Source organism: Saimiri boliviensis, chromosome 17 (assembly GCF_048565385.1).
Source record: "Saimiri boliviensis isolate mSaiBol1 chromosome 17, mSaiBol1.pri, whole genome shotgun sequence".
In the NCBI taxonomy this organism is placed as follows: Eukaryota; Metazoa; Chordata; class Mammalia; order Primates; family Cebidae; genus Saimiri; species Saimiri boliviensis.
In genome coordinates, this window is record NC_133465.1 from 57,514,327 (window position 1) to 57,530,228 (window position 15,902).

General features: G+C 42.0%; 1 protein-coding gene and 1 pseudogene across 4 annotated transcripts in view; both read left to right on the forward strand.

Annotated features, from left to right (window-relative positions):
* The window catches only part of CEP112 (centrosomal protein 112), a 563,636-nt gene that overhangs the window by 538,125 nt on the left and 9,609 nt on the right, over nucleotides 1-15,902 (forward strand). For all 4 annotated transcript variants that reach the window (XM_074388877.1, XM_003931804.4, XM_074388878.1 and 1 more), the window contains one exon: nucleotides 14,541-14,642. In XM_074388877.1, the coding sequence (XP_074244978.1) occupies nucleotides 14,541-14,642 (102 nt within the window). The remainder of the gene's footprint in view (nucleotides 1-14,540; nucleotides 14,643-15,902) is intronic.
* On the forward strand, nucleotides 906-11,362 carry LOC101038556 (chloride intracellular channel protein 1 pseudogene; annotated as a pseudogene).

Genomic DNA, 15,902 nt, shown 5'->3' on the forward strand with positions numbered 1-15,902 from the left:
AGTTCTTATTCCGTGGTAGCAAGATGGTTGTCACAATTCCAGAATGACATCCATGGGGAAAGTCCAGTGCATGAGAGTCTGTGTCCTTTGGCTGTCAGTGACTCTGGTTACCTGGACTTGGACCACGGACTCAGGCTCTAAATAATTAACGACTGCAGATAATGGGATGTAATGATTGCCTTAGGGTCTCGCCACATACTCTACCCTGACCCTTGGATGGGACAGAGAATGGGAGAGGGGTAGATTCCAGTTACCAGAAAACTGGTGAATGAACGCTGGAGTACATGGTGGACTGAATGCTGCTGAATAAATTCTTCACTACATGTGTCTTGTTAAATTCTAAATGTATTAGTAGGAATGCTATAATACGATTTCAGCTTTTCCATCTTCATCAGGAAGTAAAGAGTACTGCTTATTGCAAAATATTGTCCAAAATTTTAATATTCGCAGGTGTTTGTTTTGCATCACAACCTCAGTCTTTTTTTTCCTGTTACCAGTATTTTCATTCAGTTTAGTCTACGCTAGAATATAAATACATAACAATATGTCCTTTCTTGTTATGAGTAGTCTTTTATATAACCAAAATTTGTAGCTATTAGTTCATATAACAAAAGAAAGGCTAAACCCCTAAATTATCAGAAAAGAAGCAAGGATCTAGGAGAATAATACATTTTGCATAAATTATAAAGGACAGTTACACAATGAAAATCCAGTACTTTCCTCTCAACCCAATTTTACAAAATAAAGTCAACATGTATTATTCTGTGAGCTGCTAAGCGGACAGAAACACTGTGGCCCATTCAGAAGACAGTGGTCAAAGACAAAATGTCATCTTCACGTCATGTACTGATCTCAGTCCTCCACTGGAGTTGAGCCTCTTTCATAGTCTTCTTTAGGTGACGGTAATGTGGCAAGATTTTCATCAAGAAATCCAGCTGCAGTGTCTGTGGCTGCGCTCACTCAGGATGCACCCGTCAAAGGCAGTCTGCATCATAGATCATCATGTTCTCAGGGATGACCTAAAAAGTATTTAGGTTGCAGCAAGCTCCTATGATGCAGCCACTGGTCAATATCACATTTCTGCTTACATATGCTTTTGATTCAATGATGTCATTATCTCCCGTCTTCATGGCTTGAGACTAACAGCCAACTTCAAACATATTATTGGTGCCAGTGATCACAGGTTTTGGTTCTGGATCTTCAGTGTCAGGAGTAATATTATCCGGGTAAGCATTTATGATAAGGGCCTGTTGTTCTGTTAGGCTCCCTTCACCAATGAGTGTTGGCCCGGCTTCCGCAACAAGTCATGCTTTAGGACGGATCACTGTCCCAGTGATACTCACTCTTTTGAGTCTTGGTATGGTCCCAATTACAACCTCAATCTTTTCTTTTCTTTTTTTTTTTTTTAAGACAGAGTCTTGCTCTGTCACCAGGCTAGAGCGCAGTGACGTGATCTCAGCTCACTGCAACCTCCACCTCCCGGATTCAAGCAATTCTCCTGCCTCAGCCTCCCGAGTAGCTGGGACTACAGGCACGTGTCACCACATCCAGCTAATTTTTTATTTTTATTTTTTGTATTTTTAATAGAGACAGGGTTTCACCATGTTGGCCAGGATGATCTTGATCTCTTGACCTTGTGATTCACCCACCTTGGCCTTCCAAAGTGCTGGGATTACAGGTATGAGCCACTGTGCCCAGCCTAGAACCTCGGTTTTATTAGGAATTTAAGTCTTTGATTCATAAACAAATTCAGACAGTTTATTAGTAATTTTCTGATCTTTGACCGTCTTAATCATTTTCTATCTTTTCTGTGTGAATTCTTAGAGGTAGACTTACCAGACCTTTGTTTTCTTTTTGGTGTCAGAGAATCTTTTGAACTACCTGAAGCTGGATTTAGAGCATCTAAACCTAATTAAGGTGCTAGGTTTGAACCATTCACTCATTCTGAAGCCACCTTTTTCTCCATAGGATCAGAAAATGTTCCTGAAAATACAGCCCTTTCCAGAACTAGTTCATGCCACCCTTCAAACAATAGAGGTCGGCAGCTGCTTCCTGAATCAGCCACCCCCTTGCCTTGGAGTCCCAGGCCCATTAAGCAGCAGGCTTCACTCCCTTGTGGTGGAACGGTTCCTCTGAACAGGGAACGGAGGACTCCTATTGCGCTGGACGCTTAGTTCGAGAGGACACCAGCTAGAATAAAGAGCCAGGAGAGGAAATCGTATTGAAGAAAGGAGGGAAATGAATATTTTTAAGGTTAAGAAAATTGCAGTTATTTTTACATTTTCACTTTATACTTCGGAATCAAAGTGTACGAGCCCTGCAGTGGCACACCTTTCTTAAAATGGATCTTTCTTGGCAGTTGCTGTGGCAACATATCACACCCTAACCCCAATAAAAATGGAATTTCTTAGAAGGCGGTGGTGCATTTTCTCACCCACACTACAGTATTTTTGGGGCATCATCTTTTAGTACTATTTCTTTCATTCTTATTCTTTTTTTTTTTTTTTTGAGACAGAGTCTCACTGTCTCGCCCAAGCTGGAGTGCAGTGGCGCAGTCTTGACTCACGGCAACCTCTGCCTCATGGGTTCAAGCGATTCTCCTGTCTCAGCCTGAGTAGCAGGGATTACAGGTGTGTGCCCCCATGCCTGGCTAATTTTTGTATTTTTAGTAGAGAGGGTGTTTCACCATGTTGGCCAGGCTGTTGATCTCCTGAGCTCGTGATCCTCCCACCTTGGCCTCCTAAAGTGCTAGGATTACAAGTGTGAGCCACCATGCCTGGCCCTCATTCTTATTATTGAAACCGAAATCTACTCATCCTCCTAAAAAGCCTGCGCAAAAATGTTTGGCTGGATAAAGGCCCATCCGTCAGAAACATCCTCCACATTCCTGTTTATGTTGCATCTGATCCCTCCCAGCAAGCCTCCTTCCTGTACCCGGCTCCTGTCCACTTCCTCCAGCCCTTCACCACCCCTCAGAACCCCCATATCTTTTTACTGCCTTCTTCTTACTCCAGATGGCCAATTGCAGTGCCCACCCTTGCCAACCCTCCCTCGGAGTACATGCCATGCTCCAAAGTCACCTCTTGTTCTCCCTCCCATCCTCCTGCTCCCCTCAGTCTACCCACCAGTCAAACTCACTTTGCTTAACACATTCTGCTAAGCCAGGCATTCAAAGAACAGGTTCTGAATAAACAAATCCACAACAAGTAGAAGTAGATGTTACTTTCAATTAAAGCTCCTATATATTGGTGGAAACCCAGATGGAAAAAAAATTTTGAGCTGAGATTCTTCCCTTAAATTAAGTCATTTACAGTGAAGCAACAGGGCCAGAGTTATTGACAAGGATCTGAGAAAATCCATATGCACATGGCTATGCAATGAATGTTTGTGTCCTCTTCCAAATTCATGTGTTGAATCCCTAATCCCCAATGTGATGGTATTTGGTGGTGACCTTTGGGAGGTAATTAGATCTAGATGAGGTCATGAGGGTAGGGCTCCGGTAATGAGATGAATGCCTTTATAAAAAGCGGAAGAGAGGCCAGAGCTCACTTTCTGCTTGCACGCATCAAGGAAAGGCCGTATGGGGAGATCCGCATACACGCTGCTATAAACTGGAAGCAGGAAGAGAGCCCTTGCCAAGAACCTGGCCATGTTGGCACCCTGACCTTGAACTTTCAGCCTCCAGAACTGTGAGAAATATATGCTTATTGATTAAGCGGCTTAATCTGTGGTATCTGTTATAGCACCCCAAACTAAGATACTCACCAGGCGTTATTGGTAGTCTGGACAAACAGGCACTGCTGTTTTTCAAATATATACAGATTGTTTTAATTTATAAAATCTAAATTCATTTAAAATTGATTCTGAATTCATAGAAGCTTTTGGTAAGGTACTTTCTTTTTTTTTTTTGAGACGGAGTTTCGCTCTTGTTACCCAGGCTGGAGTGCAATGGCGCGATCTCGGCTCACCGCAACCTCCGCCTCCTGGGCTCAGGCAATTCTCCTGCCTCAGCCTCCTAAGTAGCTGGGATTACAGGCGCACGCCACCACGCCCAGCTAGTTTTTTGTATTTTTAGTAGAGACGGGGTTTCACCATGTTGACCAGGATGGTCTCGATCTCTCGACCTCGTGATCCACCTGCCTCGGCCTCCCAAAGTGCTGGGATTACAGGCTTGAGCCACCGCGCCCGGCTGGTAAGGTACTTTCTTAATCCACAGATACTAAAAAATAGAAAAACATTTCAATGGAGTCCTCAATCATTAACATATGCAAATAATTTGCTATAAGGATTTTTAATGTTGCAAATAATTTGAAGTAGCAATAAAGTCTAATGATAGAAAATTGGCTAAATGGAATATATATAAAAATGTAATTCATGCCATATACATAATATAATGAAATATAGATAGTAAAAACCTCCATTAAGTCATATAATGAAAATTAATGTTTATTGAATATTTACTATGTGCAGCTCTTATAAAAATGTTGCAGGTGTTGGCCAGGCATGGTAGCTCACACCTGTGATCCTAACACTTTGGGAGGCCTAGGTGTGTGGATCACCTGAGGTCGGGAGTTCAAGACTGCTCAACATAAGAAAACCCCATCTCTACTAAAAATACAAAATTAGCCAGGCATGGTAGCTCATGCCTGTAATCCCAGCTACTCAGGAAGCTGAGGCAGGAAATCACTTGAACCCAGGAGGTGGAGTTTGTGGTGAGCCAAGATTGCGCCATTGCATTCCAGCCTGGGCAACAAGAGTGAAACTCTGTCTTTAAAAAAAAAAAAAAATGCAGGTGTTAAATCATCTAAACTTCACAGTGGCCTTGAAAAGTTATTTTCCTGATAAGGAAACTGAGGCACAGAGAAATTATTCTTTCTGGGAGCACAAGGTTAGGGGCACAACTCACACCCATCTCCAGACACCCTAGTTCCAGCATCTGGATTCTTAATCCCTACACTATTAAATCAAAAAGTTACAAAACAGTCTGTTCTTTTCTACTAGATGGCTCTAGTAGATCACGTTACCAGACACCCCCTCAGCTCCAGACACTCTACAGTGTTTGATAAAATGTAAAAACAGATTACATTGTGGTTTTGATTTGCATTTTCCTCATCATTAGTGATGTTGAACATTTGCAGCCATTTGTATACCACCTTTCTCTCTCAAGAATGGCCATAATCGGCTGGGCACGGTGTCTCATGCTTGTAATTCTAGCACTTTGGGAGGCCAAGGTGGGCGGATCACCTGAGGTTAGGAGTTTGAGACCAGCTTGGTGAACATGGTGAAACCCCGTCTCTACTAAAAATACAAAAATTAGCTGGTTGTAGTGGTGGTGCATGCCTTAATTCCAGCTACTCAGGAGGCCAAGGCAGGAGAATCACTTGAACTTGGGAGGCAGAGGTTGTAGTGAGCCAAGATCATGCCACTGCACTCCAGCCTGGGTGACAGAGTGAAACTCAAAAGAGGAAAGAAAGAAAGGGGGGGGGAGAGGGGGAGGGAAAGAGAGAGGGAGGGAGGAAGGAAAGAAGGAAGGGAGGGAGGGAAAAGAAAGACCAAAATCCAAAAATAATCCATGTTGGTGTAGACGTGGTGAACAGGGAACACTTCTTCACTGCTGGTGGAACTGAAAACTAGTACAACCACTGTGGAAAACAGTGTGGACGTTTCTTAAAACTAAAAGTAGAAGTACCATTTGATCCAGCATTCCCACTACTGGGTAGCTACCCAGAGGAAAAGAAGTCATTATATGCAAAAGATATTTGCACATGCATGTTTACAGCAGCACAGTTTGCAATTGCAAAAACATGGAACCAACCCAAAGTCCCATCAGTCAATGAGTGGATAAAGAAACTATGGTCTATACACAATTTAATGCTACTCAGCCATAAAAAGGAATGAATTAATGGCATTTGCAGTGACCTGGATGAGATTAGAGACTACTATTTAAAGTGAAGTAACTCAGGAATGGAAAACCAAACATCATTATGTTCTCACTCATAGTGGGAGCTAAGCTATGAGGATGCAAAGGAATAAGAATGACACAGTGGACTCTGGGGACTCAGGGAGAAAGGGTAGGAAGGGGGTAGAGTTTAAAAGACTACAAATCGGGTTTAGTGTATACTGCTCAGATGATAGGTGTACCAAATTCTTACAAATCATCACTGAAGAGCTTGCTCATGTAACTGAATACCACCTGCTCCCCAATGTGATGGTATTTGGAGGTGGTCTTTGGGAAGTATAGAAATAAAATATATAATACATAAAATATACTATATCTATATATAGAGAGAGAATTAGAAAGAGGTATTTGGTTATTTGTTTGTTTTTGAGATGGAGTCTCCCTCTCACCAGGCTGGAGTGCAATAGGATGATCTCAGCTCACTGCAACCTCCACCTCCCAGGTTCAAGCAATTCTCCTGCCTCAGCCTCCCTCAGTAGCTGGGACTACAGGTGCGTGCCACCATGCCCAGCTAATTTTTTTTTTTAGCAGAGAAGAGGTTTCACCATGTTTATATGTTTCTACATAGTCATTTATTATCATATTTTGAGGTAAGGGTGAAGCAGTTCAGAAAAATAAGTATGCCTAAGGTCGGGTGTGGTGGCTCATGCCTCTAATTCCAGCACTTAGAGAGGCTGAGGCAGGAGGATCACTTGAACTCAGGAGTTCAAGACCAGCCTGGGAAGGCAAGGAGAAGCAGGGACAGTGACACACTTAGCAGTTCCAAGTTCATGAATAGTTCAGAGGTAAGTGTTCTCATTCCCTCATTATTTTCCCTTAAACATAGCCTGGGTCAGAAGTGGGGATAGAAAAGCAGTAGCAAAGGCCAAGCATGGTGACTTATACCTATCATCTTAGCACTTTGGGAGTCCAAGGCATGAGGATCACTTGAGCCAGGAGTTTGAGACCAGCCTAGGCAACATAGTGAGAAACTATCCATACAGAGGTGAAAAACAATTAGCTGGGCATGGTGGTACGCACCCATAGTCCCAGCTACTTGGGAGCTTTAGGTGGGATGATTGCCTGAGCACCAGGAGGTCGAGGCTGCAGTGAACCGTGATTGTGCCATGGCACTCCAGCCTAGGTGACAGAGTAAGAACTTGTCTCTTAAAAAAAAATTAACAAGAATCAACAGTGATATATAGGAATATAAACTAATTATTTCCTTTTCTTTTGTCGTTTTGGCATGTGACAGATTTACATGTGTCCTTCACTGGTTAGATTTTCAAATATGTGCTTATTTGGGGAACTTGTGGAACTTTTATTTTAGGTCAAATATACACATTGTATTTGTATAGGTTTTCTTCAACTGGTCATATATAAATCCATAGCAAGCTAAAATTTTAAAACCAGTGGGAAGCTGTGGGGAGTGCTCTGGAACCAATTGTTGTTGTCATTGTTGTTATGGTTGTCACTTTTTAAACAAGATCGGTGACTAGATCGGTGTCTGGAAGCACTGTAGTTCAGTGTCCCGTCCCCCAGCCCTGACCCCTGTTGTGCTGGGGAAAGCACTAGAGTGTGGTAGCAAAGACTGCTCTAGCCCACTGTGTCTGTGGGTCCTCTTCCCTCTGGGGTAGAAAAATCATCTCAGTGTTTAGAAGGATTCTTTGAGAAACTGTAGAGCAAAGTGGACAATAACATGTGCTTGAGAGTCAGACCACCTGAGTTCACATCATGTTTTTTTTTTTTTTTTTGAGACGGAGTTTTGCTCTTGTTACCCGTTCTGGAGTGCAATGGCACAGTCTCGGCTCACTGCAACCTCCGCCTTCTGGGTTCATGCAATTCTCCTGCCTCAGCCTCCTGAGTAGCTGGGATTACAGACACGCGCCACCATGCCCAGCTAATTTTTTGTATTTTTTTAGTAGAGACGGGGTTTCACCATGTTGACCAGGATGGTCTCGATCTCTTGACCTCGTGATCCACCCGCCTCAGCCTCCCAAAGTGCTGGGATTACAGGCTTGAGCCACCGTGCCCGGCCACATCATGTTTTACCTCTCTGTGCTTCCCTCACTGGGTCATCAGAAGGATTAAATCCGTTAAAACTCAGGGAGTCACACCTGGCACACAAAGTCCTCAGTAAATGTTAGCTAGTGGTAACTTTATTAACCTCATAAATGGATGAAAACAGTTTGGTTAAAGTTTTTCATGACTTTATTAAAGTCACAGGATTCTGCTTTATATAATGATTTTTAAATTCAGCATTTGAATTTAAGAACTCAAGGTAGTAATATTTTTCCAGTTGACAGTCTCACTCATACATGAGGTAATTTCATATTTTCCAGAAGCTTATTTTAATTTCACTCAAATTCACTAAAATCACAAGAACAAAGAATAACGTAGACAGGACATATAAGGGCACGAATCTTCAATAAATGTTGGAAAATGTAACTTCTGAATTTGAAAAGTGATGGAGGGAATAATGGCGATCAAAGAGCAGCCTTGGTCACAGCCAATCTTCTACTCTCTAAGGCCTAGCCTCCTACTAGAGGGAAACCATCATATTCACATGGTGGGCAGGGTGGGAGGAGGGAGTCAAGAGAAATCATGAGCATGAACCCAAGGGCTTAAGTACTTGGCCATGACCTCCAAAGTACTTGAAAACTGAGGGACATAGGCCCCCAGAGCAAATGAAATCATAGATTTGGTCAAAGGATAATGAAGACAACAAAACCAAATCATAGCTTTGGCCTGACCCCAGCTGCCCTTGCCACACCTCAACACTCAGCAAATAGCTGGTTCCATTCAAAAATGAGGTGTCATTTTTCTTTTAGAAAAAGGAACTAGCATATGATCTTTGCTGGATTAAAAGAGAGGAGAAGAAAGAATGTAAGCAAATAATGTTCTGTATATCAAATGGAAAATTACAGAAGGAAGGTTCAGACTAATTACAGTTCTTTATAACAGTTCTTCACAGTGTCAAAGCGTTTACAGAATACATTTGTGTATCTCTCTCTCAAGGAAAATGATGGAGGGAGATAGAGAAGTAGAAAAACGAAGAAATGTTTAAAGATGATATAAGTCAACAGACAAATGAAAAGTTATCTCTCAGAGCTTAGGAGATATGGTAGACAAAAGCAGGAGATTACAGAGATTTAAACCATATTAGATGAAACAAAAATAGAAAAATTATAACTGAAAACATCCAAGGAAATACAGTAATTAGGCTAGAGGCTATCATACAAAATGAAATGAAAATATAGAATAGATATAAAATGATAAGAAAAGCTTGGTGCAGTGATGCATGCATGTAATTCCAAGTGCTCAGGCAGCTGAGGAACGAAGATCAGTTGAGTTCATGAGTTGGAGACCAGCCTGGGCAACATTGTGAGACCCTGTCTCAAAAAAAAAAAAAAGATATGAAAGTAAAAGTAATAATAGAGAAAGTTTATAATTATGGGAGATTGTCAAAGAAAGGTCAACACATGCAAAATTTGTGTCTCTGAAGAAGATAACAAATATAAAATATTTATAATCAAATACAAATAATTTTTCTAACAAAGAAAACTTTTGTTCAAATAATGGAATGTAAAGGTAGAAAGGACACACAATGTCTCAGGAAAATTAATATAAAATAATTAGGATCAAAGCATTTCCCAGTGAAGTTACTAAATAAAGGAAAAAAAATCATAGCATCCAAGCAGAAAAAGAAAGTTATATTCAATATGAAAAAATCAGCTTGGCCTCAGACTTCACCACGGCAATATGTAATGCCAGAAAACACTGGAGAAATGTTCTGAGAGGCTCAAGTAATCCTGTCACCTCAGCCTCCCAAGCAGTTGGGACTACAGGCACATGACACCATGCATAGCTAACCTGATCCTTGTGTTCACAAAGTTATGAGAGAAAGAAAGTCAGATTGAAGCATTTTTATACCCAGAAAAACTGTCTTTTAAATATATAGGCATGTTTATTGCAGCACTGTTCATAATAGCAAAGACTTAGAACCACCCAAATGCCCATCAGTGATAAACTGGATAAAGAAAATGCAGCCGTGAATATAATTTATAATTTGTGTTTACATTTGAACTTCTGGAAATTCAAAATCAACATCCTTGCCTATGAGCTTCTTATAGACACCAGAAAAAGTTTTGACCCTGTGTTCCATATTGTTCTGCTGTGCTTTGTCCATACGAACCTTTATGAGCTGGCTGCCATCCAGTTTCACATGGGAAGACCAAATCCTCAAGGATTGCATCATAAATGCAATCAAGCTGAGTCTCGAGGTCTGAGTTCATCTCCAGCTTTAGAAGACCCCGGAAAATGCCACACTTGAAATCTTCTGGCTTCTCACTGTTGGACTTCACAATCTTGGCACTTGAACTGAACATGGCCTTCTTGCTGAGTGCTGACTTAGAAAAACAGATAGACATTCTAAACAGATAAGAATAGTGCATGCCTAAGCTCCCCCAGCTATGGCCACTTTCTGGTCCCCAACAGAAGCATAGCTGAAGAACAACTACAAGTTGAATTGTTCGTGAAGGCTGGCAGTGATGGGGCCAAGATTGGGAACTGCCCCTTCTCCCAGAGACCGTTCACAGTGCTGTGACTCAAGATAGTCACCTTTAACATCACCATCTTTGACACCAAGAGGCAGACCAAGACAGTGCAGAAGCTGTGCCCAGGAGGGCAGCACCCATTCCTGCTGTATGGCACTGAAGAGCACAAAGACACCAAGAAGACTGAGGAATTTCTGTAGGCAGTGCTGTGCCCTCCCAGGTACCCCAAGCTGGCAGCTCTGAACCCTGAGATCAACACAGCTGAGCTGGACATATTTGCCAAATTTTCTGCCTACATCAAGAATTCAAACCCAGCACTCGATGACAATCTGAAGAAGGGACTCCTGAAAGCCCTGAAGGTTTTAGACAATTACTTGACATCTCCTCATCCTGAAGTGGATGAAACCAGTGTTGAAAATGAAAGCATCTCTCAAAGGAAGTTTCTCACCCTGACTGACTGCAACCTGTTGCCAAAGCTCCCCACAGTACAAGTGGTGTGTACGAAGTACTGGGGGAATGGGGTATGCTGATTGATGCTTATAATTCCAGCACTTTGGGAGGCCAAGGTGGGTGGATCACTTGAGGTCAGGAGTTGAAGACCAGCCTGGCCTACATGGTAAAATGCCATCTCTACTTAAAAAAAAAAAAAAAAAAATTAGCCAGGTGTGGTGGTGCATGCCTGTAATCCCAGCTACTCAGGAGGCTGAGACAGGAGAATCACTGGAACCTGGGAGGCAGAGGTTTCAGTGAGCCAAGATCACCCCACTGCACTCTAGCCTGGACGACAAAGTGAGACTCCATCTCAAAAAAAAAAAAAAAAAAAGAAAAAGAAGAAGAAGAAGTACCTGGGATTCACCATCCCTGAGGCCTTCCAGGGAGTGCATCGGTACTTGAGCAATGCCTATGCTCGGGAAGAATTTGCTTCCACCTGTTCAGATGATGAGCAGATCAAACTCACCTGTGAACAAGGGGCCAAGGCCCTCAAATAAGCCCCTTTGGGGACTCTTTCAACCCCCTCCATTTCCTCCACAAAGGCCCTGGTGGTTTCCATATTGCTACCCAATGGACACATTCCAAAATGGCCAGTGGGCAGGGAATCCTGGAGCACTTGTTTAGGGATGGTGTGGTGGAAGAGGGGATGAGGGAAAGAAATAGGGGACCTGGGTGAGACTTTTACTGGGGAGTGGGATGGGTAGGACAACATATTTCAGTGGTAAAATACAGAATAAAAACTTTTTAAAAAGGAAATAGTGCATGAATCATTTCTTTTTTTTTTTTTTTTTAAGAGCTGGGGTTTCTTCATATTGGTCAGCCTGGTCTCGAACTCCCAACCACAGGTGATCTGCCCATCTCGGCCTCCTAAAGTGCTGGGATTACAGGCATGAGCTACCGTGCCCAGCCATGAGTCATTTTTAAAAGAGTTGAAACTCAAACTTTCAGAGCCAGTGTTGGGTGACAGAAAAAAAAAAAATTGTCACTATATGGCCCATGAGCCCTCAATAAATGTTACCCTCAGGTCTGGTTTATAAAGCATGTGTTTTGCTTTGCACGTTTCCTTCATTTGAGTCAGCTAACTGACTCAAGTAAGTGAGCAGCTGGAACTGACTCACTTGGAATTAAGTTCAGGAAGAGAAGAGAAGAAAAATCAATAGATAGGAGAATCAACATATATTTCATCAGCAAAGACTTTGCATCTGTGGGAAAGATCATGTTTTTATTATTTCTTTCAGGTATAAGTCACAGGATTATAGCATATCCCAAAAAAAAGCACTTTGCCAAAAATTGAAAAATTATGTTCTAGAACAGTGGCAATGGGGTTTTAGTAGGTAATTAAATGAATTATTAAGGCTGGGCACAGTGGCTTACACCTGTAATCCCAGCACTTTGGGAGGCCAAGGAGGGCAAATCACAAGGTCAGGAGATCGAGACCATCCTGACTAACATGGTGAAACGCTGTCTCTACTAAAAAAAAAAAAAAAAAAAAAAAAAAAAAAAATACAAAAAATTAGCCAGGTATGGTGGGACATGTCTGTAGTCCTAGCTGCTTGGGAGGCTGAGGCAGGAGAATCACTTGAACCCAGGAGGCAAAGGTTGCAATGAGCTGAGATTGTGCCAGTACACTCCAGCCTGGGCAACAGAGCAAGACTCCATCTCAAAAAAAAAAAGAAAGAAAAGAAATTAATTATTAAGCACATTTCTTCCTTAATTCATTTTAGTATAAGAAAAGTTGAGGCTTAAAGACCGATAATTTTAAATTATCTTCAGTAAATTCATAGGCTTGTCCAACTGAACTCAGTTGTACACATTTTTATAGTATCATGCCTATTTCCAGGTGTGTATGATGAATCCCTCAGTATGATACACTGCAACTCAGCTCTAATGTTTGGTTAAATCACGCACAGCACATGCAACAGATTTTAAAAATAATTCTATCATATCTCATATAGTAGGAGGAAAAGCAGAAACACAGCTGGAAAAAGACACCGATATCTACACATGCATATTCATGTCTCATCCATGCACATCTTTTTTTTTCTTTTTTTTAAGATGGGGTTTCACCATGATGGCCAGGCTGGTCTTGAACTCCTGACCTCAGATGATCCACCCACGTCGGCCTCCCAAAGTGCTAGGATTTACAGGCATGAGCCACTGCGCCCGGCCCACGCCCGGCCTTTTTTTTTTTTTTTTTTTTTCTCTCCATGCACATCTTCATCCTGCTCAGGCATATTCTTCCAAAGGCTTTTCTTCTACCCTCTCACTCACTCCTTTAGCCTTTAGAGAAATGAATGGGGCCAGGTGCGGTGGCTCACACCTGTAATCCCAGCACTGTGGGAGGCCAAATTAGGCAGATCACAAGGTCAGGAGATCAAGACCATCCTGGCTAATATGGTGAAACTCCATCTCTACTAAAAATACAAAGAATTAGCCAGGCATGGTGGCATGCATCTGTAGTCCCAGCTACTCAGGAGGCTGAGGCAGGAGAATCGCTTCAGCTCAGGAGCCAGAGGTTGTAGTGAGCCAAGATCATGCCATTGTACTCCAGCCTGGGTGACAGAGCAAGACTCTGTCTCAAAAAAAAAAAAAAAAAAAAAAAAAGAGAGAGAGAGAGAGAAATGAATGAGATGAGCTACCAACCTATTTTTTTCACCAGCCTAGTGAGCATCAGTTAATTGAACATAGGCCCGATAGTATTAGAGAGGCAGAAGAAAACCAGGAACCAGAAACCTTCGTATGTCCAGTGTATTCTACCTATCTACTTACATCAAAGGGGACTGGAGACTTGGCTGTACAGATTCTCCTTCATTCATGTCTTCATGATTATATGAATCACATTTAGTGCCCCAACTACTTGCCAGTTTGGGGGAGTAGGGATTTTGGGACAAAGTCTCACTCTGTCACCCAGGCTGGAGTACAGTGGCCCAATCTTGGCTCACTGCAGCCTCGCCCTCCTGGGCTCAAAGGATCCTCCTACCTCAGCCTCCCAAGTAGCTGGAACTACGGCTGTGCACCACCATGCCCAGCTAATTTTTGTATTTTTTGTAGAGATGCCTAGGCTGGTCTCAAACTCCTGGCATCAAGTGATCTGCCCACCTCAGCCTCCCAAAGTGCTGGGACTACAGATGTAAGCCACCTCACCCTCAAGGACTATTTTAATCAAAGCAAGGACATGCCGTGAATTGTCCTCATATCACAGTTTAGTATGGTTGGTGTTCACATCCTGATCAAAGAGAGGCTGCAGGGCTAGCATAGTGGGGAACCTCATGAGTGAAGAGGAGAGAACAATTATTTTACTTAGATGCTGAAAATTGTGTTCACAAGGACTTTGAAGAAATAAAGCATTGTTACAGGACTGTCTCTCTCAGAGTCCCAAGGTCAGGCCGGGTAGCCTTTCAGTTTTTAACTCTTTTTATTTCATCTTTATTGTCTGGTTTCTGATCGCGTGTAACAAACTTTTTATTGTGATGAACAGATACTATTCTGGGACTTCTTAAATTCAAAATAATCACTCGTGGTAAAAAGATAACGCTTAATTTTTCCTAATTTAGATAACTTACATACGACAAGAATATGAAACAAAATTGAAAGGGTTGATGCCAGCATCTCTAAGACAAGAACTTGAAGACACCATTTCCTCCCTAAAATCACAGGTAATTACTAGAATCAAGGCATTTTCCAAGGATTTAGGTGATGTGCATACTCTGAAAAGAAACTTGCAAATAAATCTGATTCCAAATTGATTACAGAAATCAATGTGATGTCATTGCATAATGGGCTACACAGGATAAATTGTTTTGGTTTTAAATATTTTCTTCCTTGTTTAATAACTCACTGTCTCAATGAGAATTTCTTTAAAGCACCCTCAAAATTGAAAAGTTCAGTTAGTTATGATGACTTTAATTCATTTACAGTCTATCTTCCAATATAGCCTCATCCTTTTATTCTTGGCATCAGGTCCAAAATGCCATCACTTAGCATATGGCCGATTCCTCACTGTGTAGAATTTCAGAGAAATTGAAAGCACAGTTATGTTAGAAGCACTTTTATTCTGGTGTATTTTATGGTCATTAGAGATAACAAGATGTATTCTAAGTTCAAAGTAAAATAATGACAAGGTATTCAAACAATTAGGTTAAATAGCTCCTGTTGAAATGTGTGGTTCTTGGCTGGGTGTGGTGTCTCATGCTTGTAATCCTAGCACTTTGGGAGGCCTAGACAGGCAGATCACTTGAGGTCAGGAGTTCAACACCAGCCTGGCCAATACAGCAAAATCCCATCTCTACTAAAAATACGAAACTTAGCTGGGTATGGTGGCCCGTGCCTATAATCCCAGCTACTCAGAAGGCTGAGGCAGGAGAATAGCTTGAACCCGGGAGGCGGAGGTTGCAGTGAGCTGCGTTCACGCCATTGCACTCACGCCTGGGCAACCTCAAAAAAAAAAAAATGTGGTTCTAGATATTGTTCATGAAATATAATGTGAGTAAAACTTCTAACAGGTTTTTGCTACATATTTCTGTATTGTTTGAATGTTTTATATGTTACTGGTATCATGAGAAAGACTTTACATATTCACATTTCCAATACACTTTGAAATTTTTATTTTTTTGAGACAGAGTTTCGCTCTGTCGCTCAGGCTGGTGTGAAGTAGCATGATCTCGGCTGAGCAACCTCTGCCCCCCAGGTTCAAGCGATTCTCCTGCCTCAGCCTCCCAAGTAGCTGAGATTACAGGAGCATGTCACCACAGCTAGCTATTTTTTGTATTTTTAGTAGAGACGGAGTTTCACTATGTAGGCCAGGCTGGTCTCGATCTCCTGACCTCAAGTGATTTGCCTACCTCAGCCTCCCAACATGTTGGGATTACAGCCATCGCACCCAGCCCACTTTGAAATTTAAGACGTCTTTTCTCCTG